This window comes from Pogoniulus pusillus, chromosome 27 (assembly GCF_015220805.1).
Source record: "Pogoniulus pusillus isolate bPogPus1 chromosome 27, bPogPus1.pri, whole genome shotgun sequence".
Taxonomy (NCBI): domain Eukaryota; kingdom Metazoa; phylum Chordata; class Aves; order Piciformes; family Lybiidae; genus Pogoniulus; species Pogoniulus pusillus.
Genome location: NC_087290.1, coordinates 19,647,458 through 19,673,572, shown reverse-complemented (window position 1 = coordinate 19,673,572; position 26,115 = coordinate 19,647,458). Strand labels below are relative to the sequence as shown.

At 46.4% G+C, this 26,115-nt stretch overlaps 2 protein-coding genes across 9 annotated transcripts in view; both read left to right on the top strand.

Moving 5' to 3' along the window:
• Positions 1–20,916, top strand: part of OSBPL8 (oxysterol binding protein like 8) — a 79,895-nt gene extending 58,979 nt beyond the window's left edge. For all 8 annotated transcript variants that reach the window (XM_064166662.1, XM_064166658.1, XM_064166654.1 and 5 more), the window contains 16 exons: positions 947–1,031; positions 1,806–1,977; positions 4,027–4,255; positions 5,559–5,743; positions 6,509–6,590; positions 7,247–7,345; positions 8,479–8,575; positions 8,893–8,991; positions 10,368–10,465; positions 11,774–11,863; positions 12,407–12,543; positions 12,939–13,124; positions 15,454–15,541; positions 16,348–16,450; positions 16,990–17,095; positions 17,361–20,916. In XM_064166662.1, the coding sequence (XP_064022732.1) occupies positions 947–1,031; positions 1,806–1,977; positions 4,027–4,255; positions 5,559–5,743; positions 6,509–6,590; positions 7,247–7,345; positions 8,479–8,575; positions 8,893–8,991; positions 10,368–10,465; positions 11,774–11,863; positions 12,407–12,543; positions 12,939–13,124; positions 15,454–15,541; positions 16,348–16,450; positions 16,990–17,095; positions 17,361–17,496 (1,992 nt within the window). In that variant the 3' untranslated portion in view covers positions 17,497–20,916. The remainder of the gene's footprint in view (positions 1–946; positions 1,032–1,805; positions 1,978–4,026; positions 4,256–5,558; positions 5,744–6,508; positions 6,591–7,246; positions 7,346–8,478; positions 8,576–8,892; positions 8,992–10,367; positions 10,466–11,773; positions 11,864–12,406; positions 12,544–12,938; positions 13,125–15,453; positions 15,542–16,347; positions 16,451–16,989; positions 17,096–17,360) is intronic.
• A 429-nt stretch (positions 20,917–21,345) lies between these two features.
• BBS10 (Bardet-Biedl syndrome 10) lies at positions 21,346–23,550 on the top strand. The gene is made up of 2 exons (XM_064166255.1): positions 21,346–21,530; positions 21,603–23,550. The coding sequence occupies exons 1-2, from the start codon at positions 21,346–21,348 to the stop codon at positions 23,515–23,517; spliced, it is 2,100 nt and encodes a 699-aa protein (XP_064022325.1). The 3' UTR covers positions 23,518–23,550.
• Positions 23,551–26,115: the final 2,565 nt, after the last annotated feature.

The following is a 26,115-nucleotide window of genomic DNA, read 5'->3' as shown; positions in this document are numbered from 1 at the left end:
CTTGAGTTTTTTTTCTTATTTAAATGTCAAGCCCTCAGGCACTTAAATATTGTGTGAAGTAGTGGAGAGGGTGAAGGAGCAGGAGGAATGGAGAGGACGGGTGGGTTTCTGTAGCAGTACACTGTTTGGGTGTGAGGAGTTATTTCCTTATCAATTGGCTCATCTGTCTCCTGGAGACAGGCAAAAATCGTGCAGTTCTGGAGTTTAGGATGCTGCAAAGACACCAAATATGTTGCTGTGTAAAATACGCATAAAGTGTATCACTGACAAGCCTTCCTGTTCTCTGCAAGAGTTTGGCTTGCCCTAGTGCCTGCTCAATGAACTGTAGCATCCTTGTAGGAATTGAAGGGAAGCTTTGCTCTGACCCAGGACGAATGGGACTGGAAAGGGAAGAGCCAGATGCTCTGAAAGTGTAGGGACTTCTGCTAGGCAGCATTTGTTGCAAATCTTAAACCACCCCACAGACCTCTTTTGTTTTGCCTGCTGTCAGTCTTACCTCACAGGCTGAAATAATGTGATGAAGAGGAGTAGCTTGTCCCTTGAGACTGTTCTACACCCCTCTGCAGGAATCCCCAGACAGTGGGGATGAATTCTCCGTGGCATTCTTCTTGATGCTTTTGTCCTCTTGCTATAAGTAGCATCAGCAGAACATTTGCAAGTTCCTGTGCCAAGTCTGATTTACAAAAAAAATCACCACCCAAAATTATTTGAATCCCAAAGACCATTCTTTTTAAAGTGGGATGGGTTGGGAGCTATACTTAGAGCAGTCTTTGAAGACAAAATTCAGTAAAAGAGGGCTGTCCACCTTTCCATTCATGTCTTCATTGGATGTTGCTGAGTGACCGTAAATAGCCCTGCAGTGTGCCATCTTGTTACTGCACTGAAGGATAAACTGTAGCACTGAACTAAAATACCTGAGACTGTTGCTTGTTTTGTGTGTTTCAAGGGTCCCAAAGGCGAAGCAGTTGGCTCTATAACTCAGCCATTGCCCAGCAGTTACTTGATCATCCGAGCTGCCTCAGAATCAGATGGTAAGCAGATACCTGTGTCTTTTCTGCACTGGCAGCTATTGGTTATTTTGGAGTGCTTCAGTGATCTTCCCATGTCTGTGATAGCACTGTGGCGGTAGTTTCATTGCTCTTACGTGTCTCCCTTGGTGCTTTCAATTGTCTTGGTACTAGTAGTTTTCTTTGGGTGTTAAAGGAAAATTTTGGCTGGAAGAACTCCTTCAAGCTGCCTTGTTTTGGCTGGGTAGAAAGGGAGGAAGGGGATATTTCAGATTTCCCTGTATTAACATATCTCAAAACACTCAAGTAAGTTCCTTTCTAAAGTGCTGCTGTGGGCATCGTTTCTAGTGAAACAGCTGTGTGTGATGACTGCAGCAGTTGCACAGAGTTCTAGTAGTAGAAGTTCCATTAGAAGTTTTCTAACGCCCTCATTACTGGGAAGGTGGTGGTCGAGGTCAGTGCAACCATCTGCAAACGTTACAACATGGAAACCTTTTTAGCAGCCTCTTTACTTTCACTGGCTAAGTATAGCTCTGCAGGCTTCAGAAACAGGGCTTCGTGCCTTCTGTATTGGAGAATGATTACTTTGCTTTACCTGAAGCAAGCTTTGTACCAGAGCTGGGTAGTTGTGAGGTGGTCTTAAGGTGATAAAATCCAGTGCAGGTGACACGAGTTGGCTCCAAAGTGTTTCTTCAAAGGCAACATAAGCAAACCCCAAAATATTGTGAACTTAGGGAATGGAAGTTGTACAGGTCAGTCAAACCCTTTGTCTCAGTCTAACAGTGAACTTGTCTTTAGGCAGGTGTTGGATGGATGCTTTGGAGCTGGCACTGAAATGTTCCAGTCTGCTTAAGCGTACCATGATTAGAGAAGGCAAGGAGCATGACTTGAACTCTGCAGCAGACACTACTCAAGTCTCTCTCTATGGCCTGCTCCGGGCTAACAACTTGCACAGTGGAGAGAACTTACCGTAAGTGAATTCTTTACTGCCCTTTAGCAGAGCCTTGCATGGGTAACTTCTCCACAGGGAAAATCTCTTTTCTAAGGTCACATTTCTTTCTGCTCCTGATTTCTCTTCATGTGCCTTATTTGCACTGTGGCTTGCAATGTATGTGGATAAAACAAACAAACAAAATCTTTTCAAGCATAGCCGATACGGAGGAAGCTTTGGCTCAAGGAATTCAGAGTGGGGTATCACAGCAGTCAGTGGAAGTACTTGGTTAAGTTGTTCCTGGGGTTTTTGCATCCTGAACTTAGTCTTGTTAGCTTCACATGAAAATAAGTTTAGTACACGTGACAGAAGTTGGCATATGTGAATATAGAATGATAGAGTTATAGAATAGTTTGCGTTGGAAGGGACCTCCAAAGATCATCAAGTCCAAGTCCCTCTCCAGTCAGCAGGGACATCCTCAACTAGATCAGGCTGCCCAGAGATCTGTCCAGCCTCGCCTTGAATATCTACAGGGATGGGGCCCAATCCATCTCCCTGGGCAACCTCTTCTAGTATTCCACTATTCTCATGGTAAAGAACTTGTTCCTAAATATAAATAAATAAAAATAATTAATTTAATTAATAATCCCATCATTCTTTAAAGGACTTTGGCATGCCTCAGCTTGGAGTCATCAGGTGGATGAATGATGATTCAGCCACCCTGTTCTATTAAATTAAATGCACAGAAATTGAAGTTGTCTGGTTTCACCTGGTAACTAGGGTCTGGGTGGTCGAGTAACTCCCTGTGTATTTCAGTAGATACTTTCAGATGGATTTTTGGGAGCATAATCTTTTGTAGCAGTACATAATTAAGCAAGCATGCTGAGTGAATGGTGTTTTCAAACACAGCGACTCTGCCACTGAGACACACTAGAAAATAGAAAAGATTTAGTCCTTTATTTGAAATCCTTGAGTTTGAAGCTTGTGCTGTGCAGAGTTCCTCTCAGTCATCTTCTGACTTGATATACTTTCAGGTGAAGGTAAATTGGTTTGAAATAGTCCCTCCCACATATGAAGGTTCAGCTGCCCATCGGTCTTTTCAGAGTGGGCACGGATTTTCTTCTGCTGCAAAGAGTACCTGTCTGTACTGGAGACAGGATCTGGACTGGAAAGAATGTCTAGCATAGTCCTGAGAGAAGCTCAGAAAAGACAAAGTGTTTCTCGTGGTCCAGACCCCAGGCCCTATGCAGATGACCAAGCAAGCTTAGCTGCTGTTATCTCCTGGAAACAATACAGCTACTGTGTACAATTCAACTGAAGATCTGTCCTGCTGAATAGTAATTGAAAATCAGTGGCTGGCCCAGATTACAGTCGCTCCAACTAGATACAACTGTGAAGTCTAATTAAGACTAACAGTTTAATTAAGTAGATCTTTGGATATAGCATATTCTCAAAGTGTTCTGTGTGCTGAACTGTGTAAGCAACAAAACCTGCAGGCCCAGTTTTGATGGAGTTGGCAGGAGAGGGAGAAGAAAGTTTAGCTTCAGCTGAGAGCTAGATTTTAAAGTATTTACTATCGAGAGGAGGTCCAAGGAAAACACTGGACCAAGACTCATGGAAGATGATCACTTGAAAAGCAGAGATCAAGACAAACCAGACATGCAGCGTGGAGCTTTTTGCCTAGTCTTTAATACTGCTAACAGGCCTTGGGCTGTCCAAGCCTGCAAGTTGGAAGACCACAGGTGTGAGAGCAATGACTTTCCAGGCCCCTAGCCTGTCACTGTCAAAGAGACAGTTGGACAGTGCCCTTAAAAATATGCTTTAACTGTTGGTCAGCTGTGAGGCAGCCAGGCAGCTGGATTAGAAGGCCACTGGGGTCTAGTGGAGCTATGCTGATAGTATTCTTTCCAATGGAAGTGCTGTGAGCTTGGCAGGCTAGGCAGGTCTGTGAGAAGAGCACGCTCTGGGCGTTCCCAGCTGGTTTCACCCTCCTTGGCAGTTCCAGTGTGCGTTTTATTGAGAGCCTGGCTTGCAAACACAAAATGACCGTGTGAAACTGGGGAGTCAGTTGACCTTTCTTTTTTGTAGGTTAAATGACAGTGAAATTGAGAGGCAGCACTTTAAAGATCAAGATGTGTACTCTGACAAATCTGATAAGGAAAATGACCATGAGGAGTCTGATAATGACGGCTTGGGGAAAAGCGAGGAGAGCGACAGCGACACGTCGGAGCGGCAGGATGATTCTTACGTCGACCTGGAGCCCGTCAACATCAGGGAAACTACTTACGTAGAGCAGAGCCATGAAGAACTTGGGGAGGTAAAAGTGTTGTCGAGGTAGTGAGCAGGCAGCTACCCCATAGACAGCTGATGTTCTAAGAGTGGAAGCTGCACTGGCTTTTGTATTTTCACCGACAATGGGGGGAAGAGTTCTGTCCACCCGTGTGGTGCTGTGCTTTGCCGCTCCCGTGCTTGTGTCCCAGAGTATAACCAAGGGGGTGAGGTTTTCTGGAACGTTGCTCAGACAAAAGTGCCCAGTTTGAAAGGGCCGTGTCTGCCTCTCCTTCTGCAGTTACTTCTACTTGTTTTTTATTAAGTTACTGATGGATTCTCCTTCAACTGGAACTTTTTGAGTGGAAGGTTCCAGTGCAAGCTGGCACCTGCTTTTCTGCTGCAAGGGGAGCTGAGCTAAGCAGCTGTTGGGTCTGCAGAGTTCAGCGGGAGGCCTGCTGTGTTTCTGGTGTCACCTTCCCTTCTAATACATACAGTGCCCCAGCGCTGCCATTCCACTTCTGCAGGTTGTCTTCTGTATCAGCACAGGCAAACATGGCAGGAATTTGTATGCATTACTTGCTGTACAGAAATTGAAGTGAGCTTTGTCACCGATCTCCTGTTTCTGCTCGAGCACTAACTATGAGATCATTTTCATACCCATGCGACACAAATACTTGGTGCTTTATTGCTTTCTACTTTTGTTTCCAGCAGGAATAGTAGTTTAGGAAAAGTCAAGGAGTTTAAATTGGCAATAAGTTCTTGAGTATGTGTTTCAGAACTGCTCTGGGAAGAGCGATGTTTTGCTTACAACCTTTGCTTTTGAGTTCAGAAACTGCAAGGAAGAATCTCCCCTCTTGGTCAGAAAGGAACACATCGAGTGTGGCTGCTGGTTTTGCTCACTTGTCCCTGAGCAGTGGTCTTCATTAAGGAAATCACTAAGAGTGTTGACTGGTCAAGCCAGTGGGGAGCACAAATAAGACAGCTTTGATGTTGGGGGAAAGTCAGTGGAATGAATGAGAGGCCCTTTGCTATACAAGTCCTGCATGTGGTAACAGGTTCATGTATGTGGTACCTAGGGAAGGACTAAGGCAGGATTTCTAAACATTCTGCCTCCAGTTTCTCTGGGCTAGGGCTGATGAAAGCAAATGCAGGTTTGAGTACTTCATTAAAGATGCACTGGATGTATGTTTAGAGAAGCTGGATTTGTCTGCCGTACTTGCTTCAGCTTCTCCAAGTGGTTGACTGGAATTACCCATTTGCTATTCACGTGTCGTCCTTTGACTGTGTCAGCCTGTCTGCTGGAGGATTGTTTTTTCTCCTTTCTATAAGCAGTTTGTTGTTCATCCTAGGCAGGGGAGGCTGCTCAGACAGAGGTAGTGTCAGAAGAAAACAAAAGCCTGATCTGGACACTACTGAAGCAAGTGCGACCAGGAATGGACTTGTCCAAGGTTGTGCTGCCTACGTTTATCTTGGAACCTCGTTCTTTCCTGGACAAGTTGTCTGATTACTACTACCATGCAGACTTTCTGTCTGAGTGAGTCAATCCCATCTCTGGGTTCCATTCTTCTCATCTTTCTAAACTGAAATGGGTAGCAGTGTATACTGAAACATTGGATCCAGGCTGCTTAAGCAGCAGTGTAGGCTTTTTAGAGTCTGGATGGTCAGTTGATGATCTGTCAGTCATCAGACATCCTCCTTTGCAGAGAACTAACGGCCTGAGAGCCTGTGTGGCACATCCTGAAGTCTGGCCCCTCTTAGTAATTTAAGAGCAGTTGTGTTGCAGTTGGTTCTGATTTAGCTGTTGGAGACTGGTGAGAGGAATCCTCAGAATTACTTTAATATTGTTTTCTGTAGGAGGCATATTTAAAATAGCCTTTTTAATCCATTGTTAAGTTCCATCCAGATTTCTAACTGCCTGCTCAAACGTAGCTAATACAGCCTGTAAAAGAGAATATTACTCAGTGGGAGCATGCTGGTGTGGGGTGTGTGAATGAGCTGGGTGGTGGGCGCTTGAGCAGGCCACTTCTCTGAAGTACTCTCGTACATGGGAGAACTTCAGTGGAACAGAACACAGGGAAGAGAGTCACAGAAATACCATTTCTGAATTGTGGTTTGCTTTCTGTTTTCAGACAATTATTTGAAACCTTTGAATTTGCAGTATCAGGCTGAACATTTTACAGTACTGGAAGTCATGACAGCTTGGTTCAGTCAGCTCCTAGGTTTGAGACACATCACAGTGGGTAGCTGTATTGTACCTGGGACAGTGCTGTCTGACCTGTGTGGTGTGCTTGTTTCGCAGAGCTGCTCTGGAGGAGAATGCTTACAACCGCATGAAAAAAGTAGTGAAGTGGTACCTGTCAGGATTCTACAAAAAGCCAAAGGTGTCCTTTCTCACCTTGTTTTGTCTTGTGTCTAGTCTGAGGGCTTAGGGGTGTAACTTTCTGTTTGAAAATCTTTGTTCTGCAGTTCTTAAAAGCAAGGTTAAGTTTTCAGTGTTTACAGAGGTGCATCATGGAGCTTCTTGGTCCCTGGACGTGCTTAGAGCAGGCTGTGTTCATTCACTCCTTCCCTTGCAGTAGAAGTTGAACTAAACACTGTATGATAAGGTTGAGTCAGTTCTATTTCTGGCATTCTTCACTGATAACATGCTGCAGTAGGAAGATAATATTTTCACTACCGCATGTAGCTTTACTCTAAATACTCTGCGTGGTCATCTTGGTGGGAAGCAGTGTTGAAGGTAGAAAATACTTCATACAAAAAATCTGTCACAACTGTGCTGCAAAGTAGAATCTTCTGTTCTGTTTGTCTTTATCTGTAACCTGCAGTAGGTGCAGATGTATTAAATCTGTGCTGGGTTCCTTAGAATGAAGAGAGTGAGCATAGTGTTCAACTGATGCAGTGAAGTACAGCGTGCTGCAGCATGTGTGTTAGGATTGGTTTCTCTTTCCATTTATGTCTGATGTTCAGCAACAGTGATTGTGTCTTTGTGAGTCCCGTGGCTGCATGGTCTGGTCACTGTCTTTTCCTTTCTGCCTAGGGACTGAAAAAGCCCTACAATCCTATCCTCGGGGAGACCTTCCGCTGCATGTGGATCCATCCGAGGACCAACAGCAAGACGTTTTATATAGCTGAGCAGGTAGCTGCAAGCACTGGAAAGTGCTCCTAAATGAAAGTAACTGTGCAGCATGCATGCACCAGCCAAGCCCTGTGTGGCGTCAGGCAGTGCACTCCAGTATGTGCCTGCTAGTCCAGAAGCTTAACCGGGTGAGCGCAGCTGCTGTGGTTTTACAGCTCTAGTAAGTGAGTCCTAGAGACAGAGAGAAATGTGGTTCCAGCATTTAGCCTTGTCAGATTTGACAAGAGCAAGTTTAGAGTCCACCCAGGCAGATTTGAGGTTGACCTGCTGGTAACAGGACCTGGGAGTGCTGGTGGACTACAAGTTCCCCATGAGCCAGCAATGTGCTCTTGTGGCCAAGGCAGCCAGTGGTACCCTGGGCTGCATTAAGAAGAGCATGGCCAGCAGGTCAAGGAAGGTTCTTCTCCCCCTCTACTCTGCCCTGGTGAGGCCAGACCTGGAGTACTGTGTCTGTTTCTGGGCTCCCCAGTCCAAGGGACAGGGAACCACTGGACAGAGTCTAGCAGAGGGCCATGATGGTTAGGGCTGGGAGCATCTCTCTTACAAGGAGAGGCTGAGAGACCTGGGACTCATTTAGTCCAGAAAAGAGAAGACTGAGGGGAGATCTTATCAATGTATATAACTATCTAAAAGGTGGAGGTCATGAGGATGGGGCTGGGCTCTTCTCTGTGGTGGCAAACAATAGGATGAGGGGCACCAAGTACAAACCAGAGCACAGGAGGTTTCTTAAAGGGAAACTTCTTTAAGGGTGTGGGAGCACTGGAACATGCTGCCTAGAGAGGCTGTGGAGTCTCCTTCTCTGGAGACTTTCAAAACCCACCTTGACATGTTCCTGTGCAACTTGATCTAGAGCAGGATGGACTAGATGATTTCCAGAGGTCACTTCCATCCCCTACCATTTTATGAGTTGTGATCCCTTTTCCACCAGTAACAGTCAGGTGTTATTTTTCTTAGCTCATGCAGTTCAGTGTTTGCTGGATGGTCCTGCAAGGGCTGTGGTCACGCTTCACACATAACTGTGTTTTGTTATGTGCAGCTTGCGTTGTGTATTCCGTCCCCACTAGCTCGATGGTTGCACTACTCTGTGTGTTCTTCTCCTGTCTGTTTACCAAACACGTGGCTGTTTCCAACAGGTGTCACATCATCCTCCAATATCTGCCTTCTACGTTAGCAACCGCAAGGATGGGTTTTGCCTCAGTGGTAGCATTCTGGCCAAATCCAAATTCTATGGTAAGTACTGTGGGGCTCTCGGGGGCACCTTTGTGAGGAGTGTAAAATCTGTGCAAGTGAGTCGTGGGTAAGAGAAGGCTGTTAGAAGAGTCAGGATTTTGATTGTTGCATTATTGCTTCTTTAGGAGGTTTCTGCTGCTGGGCTTCGGGGGTTTGATTTCTGCTTTTGCAGCATCTTAGTTGTTAATTGGAGAGAGTGTGTTGCGCGGTGGCTGCCGTGCTGTGCGCGCGGCTGCTCCGCCTGGCTCAGCTGCTGGGGAACGCTGCCTGCTGTCTTGCAAGACAGGAGAGGTGAATCTTCTGTCCTTGTGTTGCAGGGAATTCATTGTCTGCCATACTAGATGGAGAGGGACGGCTAACATTCCTGAACAGGGGAGAAGATTATGTCATGACCATGCCCTACGCTCACTGTAAAGGTAGTGGGACTTTTTTGTTCTCTGGGTGGCTAAGTTAAGAGAAGAGAAGTTTATTCCAAAGAGCATGCTGTGTTGGGTTCCAGCTTGTCACCTGCAGAGTGACAACACTGGCAGTGGCCCTAGGCTGCCTTCCATCTCAGCAGGAGAAAAATGTGTGTGTTACTGCAGCACTAAGCTGCTGTGCAGCACAGAGGACTCTTCATGAACAGTGAGAGCATGTATAGCACTATTGTCATCACAGGGCAGTAATTTACTGTTTGAGTTGCCTTTCTGGAAGAACAGATTGATCTTTTTCAGTATTTTTCCACTGTAGGCCTAAAAAGCAGGGTGGTGTTAACACCTCACCGTGATCTGGGTGCAAAACGTGACCATTCGTCTGTAAGTTCCCCATGGGAAAGAAGTATTTTGTAAAGCTTTCTGAATAGTCAGAGGCAGCACAAAATCCACTGCAGAACTGCTGATTTTTATACTGTTACTTATTAAGTTTTATCTACCTATTCTCTGGAAATTCCCTCTCAGAAGCCTTACAGTCAGCAACTCTAATTTGTATTTTTGTAATTTAAGATGTATTAGCAGTGTGCTCTGATGTGGCATTAATTTGGTAGCCTCTAATCTTTGCATTGGTCATGGCTGTTTTTAATAATCTGTTGGGGTTTTTTTATGGCTTTGGTGACTGAAGTAATATTTAACAATTAAAAAAGATGTGTACATTCAAGTCAGGCTGGAGGAAGGAGAACTGATGTGAGCAATAAAGCAGAGAGAGGGGGAGAAAGGCAGAACAGGCAGGGAAGGAGGATCTGCACAGGGGTAAAATATATTTGCACATGCATCCAGTGCATGTAAAACCTATTTGGTGTTTCAAGCCCCAGACTGCAGAGGGCCATATGGTGATTATGGCAGAGGAAGTGTACTCAGCCTCGTCAGCCTGTCCTGGAGAGGTCATCAGTATTGTCTTCAGTTGCTTGTCCATGATCATCTGCACTTGTGGTCCTGCTGTGCTCAGTGATTCTGTTCAAGTGAAGGTTTCCTTCGCTCCCTGTTGTAGAGTTACTTTCCTGCATGAACCTCAGAAGCTTCTGTCTTGCAGACATCTGCAACAAGACTAAATCCCACTCTTGCTAGGACCAGCAGCGTATGCTGCCAAATATGTGCCTTAATAAAAGGGGGGTTGTGCTTACCTGTAATGGGCTGTCTGGGTTGCTTTGCTTGGTAGAAAGAAGGTGCTTGTTATGAAAGGTCATCTGAAAAGATGAGTTTTTACCTCTGGCACCAGCATGTCTGTTCTAGGCACTGTGCCCAAAGACCCTCTCTTTTGTCTTCTCGGGGTGTAAACGTTCATCGATCTGTTTTGTTGAAGCTGTTTTTTCCTGTTGCAGGAATTCTTTATGGCACAATGACCTTAGAGCTTGGGGGAACAGTCAACATCACCTGTGAGAAGACTGGCTACAGTGCAACGATTGAATTCAAACTTAAGGTTGGCAAATGCTGTGAACAGGCACAAGAAGGGGCATGAGCATAATGATAATTTAAAAATACATTTATTAGATCACTTCTTAAATAGGATTTGAATTACTGTGGAATTGGCTGTTTGGAAGGGATTTTCAGTGAACTGCCGTGTGTCCAGCTGTGTTCATCTAGCAATAGTGATTATATTGTTATCTCTTTTCTTAATGTGTTCTTCTGGGGCCAAAGGTTTTGACTGAAATTTGCAGTCCTGTCTTCATCTCTGATGGTAACAGAAGCAAGCATTGCTAATTGTATGCATATGAAGGCCATCTCTTGTGAGGAGAAAGCAGTGGCTTCTGATTTCTCCAGCAGTGTCAGCAGCGTGTGCCTAGAAAGATGTGAGGACAGAAGTGTTCAGTAATCTGACCAGTGGTGAAGTACTTTGTGTGTTGCTACAAATACACCCTGGTGATTTTTAATTCTCTACAAGAGTTCAGGGACTTGTAAAACTCCTGGAGATATCTTGGAAAAGAACTCAGACTCAGTTTTCTTCTTCCATCCTGGGAAACTTAAGTTGCTACTCATGCCTTGAATAAAGATGATGCAAAGGCAAACACTGGTATCAGCCTAATGTCCTCTGCTAAGCAGTAGTTCATGTGGACTATTTTTGGCAATTGTGGATGCTGCAGGAGCACCTCCCCAGTGACAAAGCTAAGTGAAGGTTTCTGAACCACTTGTAGATGACTTGCACTTCTGAAAAATGCATTTGACATCTTTGAGACAGAAACAGATTTAAAGCTGAACAAAGAGTTGCTGGGAAGCATGCATGTAGAGAGGGGGAATGTACTCGACTGAACCCCTAAAGGAAACCTGTGTTAGGAGGCTGTGTTAATTGGTATTTTGCCTCTTAGGCACATGGGATGTATGTGCAAACCATCAAAAAGGCCAAAGGAAATCCCTATCAGTCCCTTTGTCGATGCTTCTGCAAGAGTTAATCTCCAGAAACAAACAATCCCTGGCGGAGAGGTGAAATGAGCTTCAGGAACGGCTCCGTCCTCCGGGACCTCACTGTGCCTCTCTTCTCTCCATTACTTTCCATTTCTTAGGCACTGATTGTGCCCAGCAGCTCCTTCCAGAGGCTGCAGCATGAGAGAACAACTTTCTGGGGTTTTCGTCTTGCTGTGGGCACTGAGTAGGCAGCAGTTACTTTATGGAAAGCCATCAAGGCTGTTTACCTCAAATTCATAAATTCATTTTTTTCCCTTACCCATAAACATCAGTGCAAAAGTAATTTGCTACTAAAATAAAGACGAGAGCATTTCTTTTTGGTTTGCAGCCTTTTTTGGGTAACAATGACAGCGTTAACCAAATATCAGGGAAAATTAAGCTTGGCAAAGAAGTTCTGGCTCTTTTGGAAGGTCACTGGGTAAGTAGCAAGTGATTATTTCATGAACTCTGGCTGATAGTGGGGACAGGTGAAAACGGCACTTAGGTACAAATAAGACTGAAGCTTTACTTAGTACGGCTGTCACAGAAGGTGTTTCTGGTTAGTTCTCAAGGAAGTGCAGAACCAACACAGTGGTGGTTTCATCTGTAAAAGGGTGGGAAAGTTTGTGTATGTTTGAGTACTTAGTGACAAAAAGAGATTTCAGTGTAAGAAGTGGTTGTAGTGCCTGTGTGGGTGCCGTAATGATGCTCCATAGCACTGAGATGAAATGTTAGATGTGTTCCAGTTGTGATGAGATGACACTGGCAGTGCTGGGCTCTGGCCACTGTGTTTCTGTTCCAAGTTACAACCAGCACAGGTTCAGAAACTGAATTTTCAGGTTATCATGTCTAATTATTATTAACTGCACGTCCACAAGAAAAGAAATCCTCTTCACAACCCAAATGCTAGTTCCTACCTTTGTTGCTAATTTGTCCCTTTGAGATGATCATGGTGAAGGTAACTGAAGTGTGTATGCTACAGGACAGTGAAGTTACCATTACTGAGAAGAAGACAGATGTTTCAGAGACATTCTGGAACCCGACACTGGACATCAAGCAGCACAGGTTACCTAGGTACACAGTGAAGTTTGAAGAGCAAGACGACTTTGAGTCAGAGAAGTAAGTTCTCTTTGGAACTGTGTGTAATTCTTTCAACTAAATACCACTGATAATCTCCAAAGTAGTAAATGTTATGGTGTGAAAACAGAACAAATCAGAAGTAAGATATGTTTTCTTGCCTCCCCATCTTTGCTGATTCAGGTCTGTAAACCAAGAAGGTAACACTATTAAGTACCAGATTGTTGTTTACAGACCTTACAGCCATGGAGGTTCTGGGTGGACATGTAGAAAAGGCTTCTGTTACAGCATAGCAGTATTCTGTTGGAGTTGACCCCTTTACTTAGCCTATCACTAAAGAAATGTTTGCAGTTATTGCTGCAGTTATTTTATTTCTGCTTTTTTTTTTTTTTGCTGCTATTTCTGCTGTTATTTCAACTCTATTGCTCCTTTGTCAGGCTTTGGCAACAAGTGACAAGAGCAATAAATAATAAAGACCAGACAGAAGCTACTCAAGAGAAATACGTTCTGGAAGAAGCTCAGAGAAGGAGTGCCAAAGAGAGGAAGCTTAAGGGTGAAGAGTGGACCTGCAAATTGTTCGATCAGGATCCGGCCACTGGAGAGTGGCACTACAAATATGCTGAGTGAGTCCCAGAGTATTTGTAGCCAGGAGGGTTTGTTAAATACCTGCAGTGTCACTGGGCCTTGTCCTACAGTTTCAGGAGCAGAAGGGTATACATATGTATAGAGAGAGAGAGATGACTTCAAACTCATGAAGTGCATAAATGCTACTTTAATATTTTTAGCTCTCACCAAAGAGAGGATGTTGTTGTTGCTATGTCATGTTGAAAAGGCAAAGTGTGTTGCAACAAATGTGTGTTATGATCTGGTGTTTCTTTGGCATGGCACTCTGGGGTGCATTGTGCTCCTTTTTTGACCTCTGAGGCTGACCAAAGTGGGTACACCAATTTTCCCAGACTGTCAAATATGGTACATATGGGCACAACAACCAGAAAAGCCTGTGCTTGCTGCCTGTTAGAGTAACTCTGGGAAGAGCAGGTTTACAGCAGTGGTTAATGCTGACACCAAACAGCTCAGCTGTCGGGTACTCCCTGTGCATAGGAGTTGTCTCTGAAGCTCTCTGTGAGATGATCTGGATCAGAAGATGAAGCTTCCCCTCCAACTGCTGGAATACATACTCCGTCCTCACCTGCTCTTGCAAGAGTCACCTTGGAGCTGGGTCCTTTGCTAGTGGAGGTTTTCACAGGATGCTCACATTCTCCTGCTTCTTTTACAATACCCAGTACACTTCTGGAAAGTATCCAAAGATGAGTTGGATCATCTCTGAGTTAAGGAATTCTGAAACCATTGAAGCTGGAAGTATATCCCTGTGGCTACACTTGGGAACCTTTAACCTTTCTGTACAGAGAGGGCAGTGTTGGGGCAGTGGCCTAAGTGTGTGTGTGGAGAGGAGTACAGGAATCCTGAACACTTTTCACGTCTCCAGCACATTTGCAACTTGGAGGTTTCCCGGAATACAAGGCAGGGATTCTGTGTATTTAGCAGCTCTCAGAAGATTTCTTCTGCATCTTTTTCCTTGATTTCCTTGGAAGTCCATGCAGACTTTTACCACACAAAGCATCCTTCAGTAGGGAATTCCCAAACTAGACTAAAAGCTCTGTGGTGCATCCTCTCTTGCACTTTCTAGTGGTGGTGATACCTCTTCTGCTGGAAGAGCTGGGATGGGTCCAACTGAACTGACTGCCCATACTGTTGAACTCTGCCTAAAACCATCAGGAAAGGCACTGCACTTACAATCTGTTTGGCTGTAAAGCTGCAAGGGATAGCCTGTCTGGTGTAACGTGTGTGGTTTCTCGTTTTCTTGAGGCCTCATGGTGCAAGCATGTGCTGCAGACATTCTCCTGCATGCTAGAAAGCAGTCTATGCTGTAAGCAGTCCCTGGAGGGAAGTTCTGTCCTTCCACAAACATTGTGCCAGCTTGCCACCTGGGCCACACAGAGAGCAGTCTTTTATGATTGCTGTGAAATAAGTGTTCAGTGAGCTGTGGCATTTAAGGTATCTGGATTATGGATTTAGGCATCTGGATTACATATACAGAAGACCTTTGGGTGAGCAGTGCCTAGTTCTTACCCAGTTACCTTAGGTGGCATTTAATTCAAGACAGATTAAGCTAAGATGTAAATGCAGGCCTATATTCACAACAGCTGAAACAGCTACAAACATGTTTAAAGGCATCCAGGAGGAGATAAGAGGAAATCCACGCTTAATCTACTCTCACTAAAGCTGTGTATCAGAACCATCCTCATGCATGGTTTCTGTCCTGAAGAGTCTGTAGTCAGTGGGAGTGTCAGTCCTTGCCTTTGGCTGCTTGCTCTTCTCCAGTGAGCTGTGTCTCTTTTGCCTTTGTTGTTTAATTCTACAGCAACCTGTACTTGGAAAAGCATTCTGGAAAAAGTAAGAAAACTGTGTGCAGCTCATTAGTGCCTCTTGAAACCAGTCTTGATTACCATTAACGGCTCTCAGGTGAAAGGAAGATTGAGGTAACTGATTCTGAGCCTCTCCTTCCTAGCCATCCTTGCAAAGGAAAAAGCAGTCCAAAATAGTTTCATGTGTTTTAAATCCTCTGGTTTCCCTCTAGTTATAATAACACTGCAATCAGCAAAATAAGCAGCAAACTCCTCCATGTCTGATAAGTACATATCACTAGCCAGATAAAGTCATCATGTGGGTTAGTGCAACAGTTGCACTCAGGCTAGCTGAGGGTCTGACCCGGACATGAAGTTTGTTTTGTCTCTCTTGGCCCTTCAGGTTAGAGGTGGGCCAAAGGTCCATTGCTTATTTTGTCTGACATCTACCTAGCTTTAACCTATTCATAGAGAGTTCCTTCTGAGCAGGAAGGTATTGGATATTTAGGCTGCTGTGGTATTAATCATCTGTATTCACCCTGTCCAGTACCAGACCGTGGGACCCTCTGAACGATATGATCCAATTTGAGAAGGATGGCACCATCCAGACCAAAGTGCGGCATCGGACACCCATGGTATGTTCCAGCTCCTTTAGCTCCTGCAGCAAGGTCCAGGGACTTTGTGTGTTTAAAGGTCATCAAAGCAGTGGGAGCAATGGGAAGTGCAATTGCTAGCCTACAACAATGTAGCTTGCCCAGGCCATAGTCTTCCACCTCTGTGCTGCATCCTGAGTAGCAGAGATGACTTGCTGGAATGGGAATAGAAAATATGCAGCAGGACAAGGGAGGCAACTCTCCCCCTCTCATTCTGGGTGCCCCCAGTATAGAGGGACAAGGAGCTGCTGGAGTGGGTCCAGAGGAGGCCACACAAATGATCAGAGGGCTGGAGAACTTCCTCTGTGGGGACAGCTGGGGAGAGCTGGGGCTATTCAACCCAGAGAAGCCACCAGGGAGACCTTATAGTGGCCTTCCAGTACCTGAAAGGGGCCTTCAAGAAAGCTGGGAAGAGATGGTAGATTTAGACTAGATGTTAGGGAGAAATCTAAACAGTGAGGAGCCCCCTCCATGGAGGTGTTGAAGGCTGGGTTGGATGAGCAACCTGTTCTAGTGGGAGGTGTCCCTGCTATGGTGGGGGGTTGGAACTGGATGAGCTTTGAGGTCCCTTCCAACCTAACTCATTCTGTGAATCTGTGAATTCAGTGTTCACATTCCCGGGAACTGTTCAGTTGAATGGAAAGATGCACAAACTTCATCCTGCTTATCTACTCAAAAAGCTGTCATGGTCTGGTGTCAGATATTTGTGCCATTAACTGTTACTCTTAAATGTGCTGGTTTGTTACAGTCCTGGCTCTCTGGAAGTAACTCGAGTTTGTTGATTGCAGGTCAGCGTTCCCAAAATCAAGCGAAAGCCAGCCAGTCAGAAGAAAGGAGAGTGTGGCTTCTCCTCTCCAGAGCCTGATAACCAGGACTCCTCTGGCAGTGAGGGTAGGACAAGATCATTTGCACACAGAGTGAGCAAACTTATTGGGCGGAGCAGCACAGCTCTGCAGCCGCGCCGGCTGCTCTCACTCAGTGTTTGTGCAGTGCTGTCCAGGGTGAACAGCAGGAGCCAAATGGCTCATGGCTGTCACTGCAAGTGTCCTTTCAGACGTGAGGAGGTATGTAGGCAGGCTGAAGTGGTGCACGTACTGAGCGTCTGGGGGGGAGGAAATGTTTGGAAACTTCATTTATTTCTTGAAGCAAGGTGAATTGTTTAATTTGCAGACCAGTCTGTAGCCAGGAGACAGATTTTTTGCTGTTGATTAATGCTTGCAGAAATAAACCAGCACACTGACTCGTGTTAGGCATTTCAAGCACGTAACTTGCTGTCTTTCTGTGCTATTGCTGACTGAAATAAAGTTTTCAATAGGAACTTAGTTAGAAAACTTTCTCCCCATTGTTCAGCCACTTTAGTTCATTATTTGTGTTTTGCTCCTGTTCTGACTTGTTGCTTCTGTCAATTGCATCTGACTTTCTCCTCCTAGCACAACTTCTGAAGCATAACACCAGAATAAGGAAAAAGGGAGCAGACCTTGGTGAACTACAGAGTGCCATTGAATCTATAAAGGAAACACAAGAAGACATTAAGAGGTAGCACCAGGCAAAATGCTTTAAAATGGTTTAGAGAATACTGCTTTTTCTGGTGTCTGTTCGTGCGGAGGCTGATGTGTATCTTTCAGCCCTAGAGCCTTGATGTCTGTTAACTCCCCCTTTTCCCAAATGGTGATTGCTTATTGATGTTTCAGAGTGTTCTTCCAAAAATGTGTTTTCTTCTCTTCTGTGGAGAGCCTTGACATCCTAGAGAATGCCAGTTGTCTGGGCCATTATTCACAGAGCAGCATTTTCTGTCTTGCAGGGACATCATGGCTCTACGGAACAGAGTCACTTCTAACTCACCTCCCACGGACTACCCCTTCCTGCAGTTCAAGCACTATGTCTTCATTTTACTTGTGGTTCTGCTACAGCTTATCATTAACTTCCTGTTCAAATAGAAAGTCCGAACAAGGGCCTTTCTGAACTGGAATGATCAAACTGTTCCTGGGGACCATGTTTTCAGTTGGACTTTAAATGATGCAATAGTATCTGACAGAGCCCTGTAGCAGCGTCCACGGCTCAGAACCATGCTCCTGTCTACCCAGCTGAAGGAAGAGTTGTCTAAGTGCCAGTCTGCTCTTGCTCCTGGTGTGTGCCTCTGTCTCACAGACACAAGACATCAGCCTTCTGGATTTTGTTATGTCATATGCTGTACCACAGAACAGATGACTTAAACCTTCAGAGGTCAGAGCCTGTAGGTAGGCTGTGAGAGTGAGAAATGAGCAATCCTTGGTACCTTTAAACTTACCACGTCGGTAACAAAGGAACTTCTGGAGTAGCCACGGTTTTTGTAAATGGCAGTGGGTGTTTGGAAGTAAAGTTTCGTTTAAGGTCAGACAAATACCTTATTATACAGAGGCCATAAGTGTTGGAAATTGGCAGGTAAAGAGCCTGAAGCCTCTGGGAATTCTGCAACGCAACGCCCGGGATTTGTTTTGGACCCTGCATTACTGTCACGGCTCGAGAGCCAGCAGTTTTATCTTTCTAGTTTTAAAACTTCAGATTCTTCATAAAAACATTCCTGCATCTACTGTACAGAGCATGTTTGCAGTAGTGCAGCACCTGACAGGCTGCTGTCTTGGTCCACTCTCTCACAAAAGTTAAGGCTTTATGATATGTCTGTAAGCCTTGATATATCTACAGCTGTGAGTTCACGTCTGTGTGTGGACATGTCTGACAGCAAGCAGACAAACTGCTGATGCCAGGACTCTGCCTTCTGAAACAGAATGTCTTGAAGATGCAAAGATGTAGCTTGTGCTGAACCTCCCCAAAGGTAGGCAGTGTACAACAGAATTCAGGCACCACCGTGAGTTCACTTGCAAGTGAAAGCTTTTGTGTTTGCAAGGAGGGAGTCTTTGGAAACTGGGATGGCTTACAGCATGCCAGAAGAGCTGAGGGTGAAACTCACATAGCATTCATGAACAGAACACACAGATGCACCTGCTCATTATGCTGTAGCCACAGAAGTTACTGTGAAGCCTAAGTTTCAGTTCAAAACCAGCGTTTCTAACGGTTTAATTTGAAGCAGTGTATGCATGAACAGAACTTGTAAGAGCCCAACAAAACAGTGCAGTGCCAGTGTTTATCTGATGAATTCTTTCTGCCAGTCAGGTGTACCAAGTCAAAGGGGCTGTAACATGATGAGTAGGACAACGCAGAGGGCAGCCAAGGCTGTTTTCAGAAGCTCCTGAGCAGCAGAGCAGTTCTGAGGTCAGCTGTAGCTTTTTGCCATGGCCTGTTTACCCCTCTGCCTTGGCCAGCCTCCCTGATCTCCAGGTGATCAGTCTTCCTGTTCTGCATCATCCTCACCAGAACTAGTGAGAACACTTTGTTGGTCCAGTTCATATATTCCTGTGGCTGATACCTTCATGCTCCTCCCTTTCTTGTACTTTGGGCCTCAGCAACGTGCATGTTTATTACTTAAAGCAATCAACTTCAAATTCTTACAGCTTCCTATTAGCCTAGCTTGGTCCTGAATAATTTTCTGGAACATAGTACCTTAACCAGAGTTATCTTGTATATGTGGGCAAGACCAAATTTGGTTGGACTTCTGTTATATCTACAGCTGATGAGGTAAAATTTGTGCAAGTCCCTGTGGTGGGAGAAAAAAACAAACCCTAAGTCTCCTCTCTAACCAGAAACTGAAGTCATTGTCTATGTATCAAATGGCATAAAGAAAGGAGAATATTATAGCACTAATATTCTCAGCATGAACCTTGGCCATTCATTATCACAGTCAGCTGTCAAGGCTTCACCTGTCTTAAGATCCATTACAAGACTTTAAATGTACTCTGTACATGACAGTAATACAGGAGGAAATGAGTGACGATTTGGGCAATAACTTCAGTCTCCTGAAACAATACTCTGCTACATTTGTGGTGCTGAAACTCTTGACTTGTCAGTTAAAAGCTTTTGTCTTCCTTATACCTAGAGCCATCCGTTGTCCCTTTCATGCTTCAAGGTCAGTCACTAACAGAGCCTGCAGCTGTCTTTATACAGAGTGCAGAGCAGTCACTGCAGATTGGCTCCAGCCAGCTCGCTGGCAATGGCCTGGGCCAGATAATCTCCACCCAAAATTCATGCTCAGCTCAAGGCAAGCGGAAGACTTGAACAGAGCAAGACCAAATGCTTGTGCTTGTTCTCAGCTTACATTTTTAAGTTCAGTTCAGTTGTGGAAGTGAATGTAGTGATGGGCCAGGAAGGTGAGAGCTATGATAAAGCTTTCTGAAATGTGGAACTGCCTGTGTGAGCAAAGCAGTTGGCTGGCTCAAGCTGACAAGCACGGCGAGCACCTTGTATGCTCTCGTATGCCATTCCTTCCTGTGAGACAGCAAAGAAATCTCTTGCCTGATTTTTACAGTACAGCTGGGCAGAGGCATGCACGAAGCCTTTTCTTTCATGCGTCACCAGTGTCCTGTTTAACCACCACGTTAGCTGGTTTTGAATATTGCGAACTCTGCCCACAGTTCTAAACATTGTGCAGTTGCAGATGCTCGAGGGCTGTGGCCTCCTAGTTTTCCAAGTTTAAAGCAGCACTTGTTTTCACCTCTGATCTGCAGATCTTATCTGTTGTTCCTGTACAGAAGATGTTTTCGGAGTTTGCTGCCATGTCTTTTTGTTGGTTTGTTGCTTGGTTTTGTTTCGAATGCACTCGAAGCCTTTAATTTGCCATTTGCATAGGTAGGAACAGGTAACCCCAGGCCAGGAAAAGGAAACATGCCGTGTGAACTGCAGCAGGTATCAGCTGCAGCAGTACCGGATGCCTCTTGCTTTTCGCGTGGAGATTCCTTTTAAGGAGCTGACATTACTTGATGAGGCTGCAGTCTGGTTGTTTGCCCGCCCCGGTTCGATCTGGTGAAGCACTGCAGGTGTAGCGGTGGTTTCCTCCCTTTCGTTTTCATTCGCTGCCGTCGTGTGCCTTTGGGATTTGTTTGTAGATGTTTCTTTTTCTGCTAGAATGGTGTTTATGAAACAGACTTTGGGTCTCATGTTTTGTAGTTTCTTAAGGGAAGTTTCTTCACCACTCTGTAAACAGCATACCCGGGAGTCTGTACACCTCTAAGTTTGTTATTTCAAGGGTGTCCTCGAATCATAAAACCGAGTGGATGAATTCAAGTATTGTAAACAGTGCCTTCTGGATGGGGTTCTGGAGGGCTTTCTTGCTCTTCTGAGACATGTAAAGATGTGTCAACTTTGTGCCATATGTAACATCTGACTTTTGTGAGGGCTTTTGTGTTTGGAAACTAACTTTCCTGCTTCGTCAGTCTCCAGGGGTGAAGCCCTAACTATTAAAACACATTAAATTATTCCTTCTTCTGGCTGGTGTGCCCCGAGTGGAGTATTTCTGGTGTTCGGTACAGTGCAGCAGCGATGCTTTGTTTGTGGTGTTACACACAAGGCCGTAACGAAACAATAACCCCAGGGACTGTCTCGGCTTTTTCTCCTTAGTGTGAGGCCGGCTGAGGACGGAGGGCAGGAGCCTCCTTCCGTGTCGCTGCCCTCTGCCACAGAGCTGCGGCACCCACAGCCTCTGCCTCGGCCAGCCGCTTGGCCAAGCGGCAGCATTAGTCCTCACCCCGCGCAGCTCAGCGAGCCGCGCCCGCTCCCGCACGGCCGCCCGCAGCGCGGCGCCGCTTCCCCCGCAGCCGTGCGCCCGGCGCCGCCAGTGACGCCTGCGCGCCGCGGCCTGTGACGAGCGGAGTCGGCGACGGTTGCCATGGCACAGCGGCCCCATGGCACATGGCCCCATGGCGCGGCGGCCGCAGCTGGCACGCTTGGAGCAGGAGGCGGCGGCGCTGGCGGGCGCGGTGCGCGGCGCCCTGGGGCCGCGGGGCGGGCGGGCGCTGCTGGTGCGGCCCACTGGCGAGGTGCTGCTGACGCGGGACGGGCGGGTGCTGCTGCGAGCCCTCAGCCTGCGGCCGCACTCGGCCAGGTACCGCGACGGACCGGGGGCGGGCCGGCCGGGGCGGGCCGCGGCTCCGTCTAATCGCCTTTCTGCCCGCAGGGTGATGGTGGCCGCTGCCTGCAGCCACCGCGCCGCGACGGGGGACGGCGCCAAGACCTTCGTGGTGCTGCTGGCCGGTGTGCTGGGTGGCTTGCGGATCTCAGGCGGCGGCGGCGGCCTGAGGCAGGCACTGCGGACCTTCGAGACGCAGGTGCTGGAGCGGGCCGTGGCGCAGGGCTTGCGGCGGCACCTGACGTCGGTTCTGCCCGGGTGGGAGGCTGAGGCGGGCGCCCTGGAGGCGCTAGTGGAGGCCTACCTGAGCGGCCGGCTGGGGCCCGGCGAGCGGCGGTGCCTGGCGCGGCTGAGCTGCGAGTACTTGCGGCGCTGCGCCGCGGCTGCCGCCCCCGACCCGCAGCTGCTGCGCCTCCTCAGCCGCCGCTTCGCGGATCTACACACCGCCGTGGTCGGCCTTCCTGTGGCGACGTCCAGGGTCTTGCCCGGTCTCGTCCTTCGCAGGGACTTCGCGGCCTATTGTCCGGCAGAAGGGGACTTACGAGCTGTGCTCGTCACTGAGCCCCTCCGGCCTGCTCTCCCCACCCCCGGAGTCGAGTTTGTTATAGACTCAGAGGGTCAGTATCAGGCATCCCTGTGCTGGATCACGAGGAGAACAGAAGCTGTAGTGCAACACTTGCAGAGCAACAACATTAAGCTGTTACTGTCGAGTGTAAAACAAGATGAAGTAGTTATCTACTATGCAAAATTACACGGTATATCAGTGGTGGAGTGCTTATCGACAGAAGAAATGACTCTTATCTGTGAAATCACAGGGGTCTCACCTTACTCACCTTTGACTGCTAACCTAGACGGAGAAATCGTTGACACCACAATGGTAACGTTTTGCCAGCCCTTGCTTCTCGGCTCAGAGAGACGTGTTCACATTGGCTTGCCTGGTGTCTGTGCCTTTCAGCCCCACTCCCTAATTCTGTGCGGGCCAGTCGGTGGTGTTACTGAGCAACACGCTGCGGCTGTACAAGGGGTGTTTACGATGCTGCAGCAGCTATTTAAAACAGTTGATCGGAGGGATGAATGCAAACCAGGAGGGGAAAGCCAGAACAAAGCCTTGGAGGTTGGCAGTTGCCATTCCTCAGCTGTTCATAAGCAACTTGTAATCCAAAATACTTCTTGTAACACTGATCCGATTCCTGAACATCAACTGAAGGCACATGGGGACCCTGATTTGCAGGGAAGTGAAAATCTAACCTCTGTGCAAACAGACTTGCAAATGTCACGTATCAAAGCAGTCAGTGTTGCCACTGCAGCAGATGACTCTTCAAGACAGGTACAGAAACTCTGTGCCAAATGGGAGCATCCAGGTGGCATGCACGAGAACTATGAAAGTGATTCACTTCTGGTCAGTCCAGAGGACTATGGAACGACTGCCTCAGCAGCACATGATGCTAATAGAGGCACTGCTCATGGACACCTAGGTGTTGGCGAAGCCCTAGAGAAGCCAGGTCACAGTGTAGTTTCATTTAGAATGGGAAGGAATTGTGGCAGTATTCCACAGAATCATTCCAGTTCCCTCATAGAAGCAGGATCAATTTTGCCAGTGGGAGGCTACTTTGAAATCCTGTTACATTATTACATTCAGTGCTATGCAAAACAGCTTCAGCAGTCAGAGCTAACTGTCATATCTAAGGTAGTTGCTGATGCTTTGCTAAGTATCCCCAAATCCCTGCACAGGACAACAGAACGAAATGGCTTCACCACATTCTACCTCAAAACCATAAATGGACTTGGGAATAATCAGCCCCTGTCTGTGAACGAGAAGGGTTTAGAATCAGTGTATTGCAAATACCAGTTAGTGCTTTCAGTTCTTCACTGTGTTACAGAGCTGCTCTCAGTAGATTTAATAATTGGTGTTCAGCGGCCACAGCAAACAGTAGAGGTTTATGACTCGGAGGATGACTTCTGAAATGATCAATAAAGCATGTTTTCTGATCATGTATTTTCCTGTGTCTTCTTGTCAATTGGAACTGTCTCGAAATTCAAAGCTACAAACTCAAAGATACCATTTTAGACCCAAAGACTTCGTGTACTTCTGTCCTTAGAAGGAAAGGAATAAAAAGGTGAACTTCAAAAGGTGGACTTTGCCTCTTTGGGCAGTTTGAGTATTGATGTAAGTAGGTGACTGATTTTCCTGGCATGTTGGAAGTTGGCAGTGTGGCATGAGCCATTGAACTTGCACCTTACAAGAAAAGGGTTTTGTTAGCCTTCATCATAGGCTAGACTGAACGTTACATTTGAAATGTTTCATAACTATGGTGGGTTTGAGTATAAGAGCAGAAGTGCAGCTGCTGTTGGCCTGCTCAGTGCTGGGACAGGCAGTGGGACTGTACTGCAGCGGCATATCCCAGGGAACAATTCCCTTGTCTGATGGGAGGTGCAGCATTTTTATCCTCCATGGGGTTCAGTCAGACTACTAGAGTTAGGAATAAGTCTATGTTGTGCCTGAGTGGCATTGGCTGGCAGAGTGGTTCCTGTGGCATTACTATGACTCTTGAAGTATGCTGGGCTGAGTTGTGCTACTGCCATAGAGAGTTGTGTAGTGCAGGGGGAAAGGCAGGAATGGTGCTCAGTGTGACTTTGGAGTTCAGACTTTGAACATTGGGATTTTATTCTGAGAGCTTTTATTTGTTTGTTGTTCTTTTTTTTTGGGGGGGGGGTGGGGATGTTTATTTGAACTCACCACTTCAAGAGGGACCTGGACATAGAGAAAGTCTGACAGAGGGCCACAAGGATGATGATGAAGAGACTGGAACACTGCCTTAGGCCGAGAGCCCTGGGGCTGTTTAGTCTGGAGAAGAGAAGACTGAGGGGGGATCTGATCAGTGTTTACGAACGTCTGAAGGGTGGGTGTCAAGAAGAAGGGGCCAGGCTCTTTGCAGTGGTGCCCTGTGATAGGACGAGGGGCAATGGACATACGCTGGAGCACAGGAAATTCCACCTCCACATGAGGAAAGACTTCTTTACTGTGAGAATGATGGAGCCCTGCAGCAGGCTTCCCAGAAAGATTTTGGGGTCTCCTTCTCTGGAGACTTTCCAAACCCGCCTGGATGTATTCCTGTGTGGCCTGCCCTAGGTGGTCCTGTTTTGGCAGGGGGGTTGGACTAGGTGATCTCCAGAGGTCCCTTCCAACCCCTACCACCCTGAGATTCTATGATACTGGTCTTAATAGCCAGAATTAATCAAACAATTAGAAAAGCCTTTGTGTTTTACTCCCCTCTCTGCAGCCATTAGCAAACCTGTGCTGCCCCCTGCACAAGCTGGTCAGAGCCGCTGGAGTCTCTCTCCCTGGCCAGGAGCAGAGGCGTTTACAGCACGGCGCCCGGTTCACACCGACAGGGTCTGGCTAAGCCGTAAGGAACAGCATGCGGTGAGACCAGAGTGAACCTGCGTCCTGCACACAGCTCACGGAACCGGAGCCAGCTGCCTGCATGACAAGGGCACACCACTTCTGTTTGTTGGTTTGGTTGGGGATCGAGTCTCAAGAACCTTTTACAGCCTGGGACCGCACTGAGCTTTCAGGGCCCAGTGCTCCTCCAGCTGCCTTCCTCCATTGCCTGGCTCTGGCATCTTGCTGGGCCTTTCTCATTGATCTCAAGGAACATCTCCAGTTTCTTGTTTACCAAATGGGCATTGCTTAGCTTCTTCAGTGGCAGTTATGCAACATAAATATGTCCATATGTTGACATCCTCACTTAGCTGGTTACTGACCTTTAGAGGTTTTGGCATCACCAGTGGTTACCAGTTGCAACAGTGTTACTCTGTTGTGTCACACACTGCTGGAAAGCACTTGCTGGAGGGAGCAGGAGAAGGCAGTATTTTGTTTAGAAGCATAGCCATATAGTGGCATCATTCTGATGTTTGGTTGTTATCTTTAGAGCAGTCCTCTTCAGAGTTGGCGGGTGGGGGATTAATTGTGCCCCATGAGAAGATTAAGGAAGATTAAATTCTTCACTTGCATATATCTCTGCATGCATTTTGCTAGAACTGCATTCATCTGAGCTTATACTTAATTTGCTTTTTGTTATGTAATAAATTTGCCATTAGCAGTAGAGAATTCCATTTTTTTTATTACTATATTCATTTCTATGCTTGTTCAGGTTCATCTGTCCCCATGTGTATCTCTTGGTGAGGTTAGTTTAAATCTCAAGAGAGATTTCAGTGTTCAGTTGCAAAAATCTCTGTAGTTTAATTACCTGGAAACCCAAGAACCTTGTTTTTAATCACCAGTAAACCCAAAGACGCTTGCCTTATTTACTGCTTATCATAGTATTGCTGTAAAGGCTGGAGAAATCAAGGGAGTAATGTTTGAAGTTGTAAGCAGTGGGTTTGGGTATGTGTTGACTGTAGTTAACATGGTTTTAATTTTGCAGTAGTGTTTTGTGTAAGGCACCATTTGTACTCTGTGAATGAACCTAGAAATCAAGGTTTGGATCTAGAGTTACACCAATTGCCTCTCTTTGAGGATATTCAATTAATAATTATTTCTACAAATAATAATCTTAGT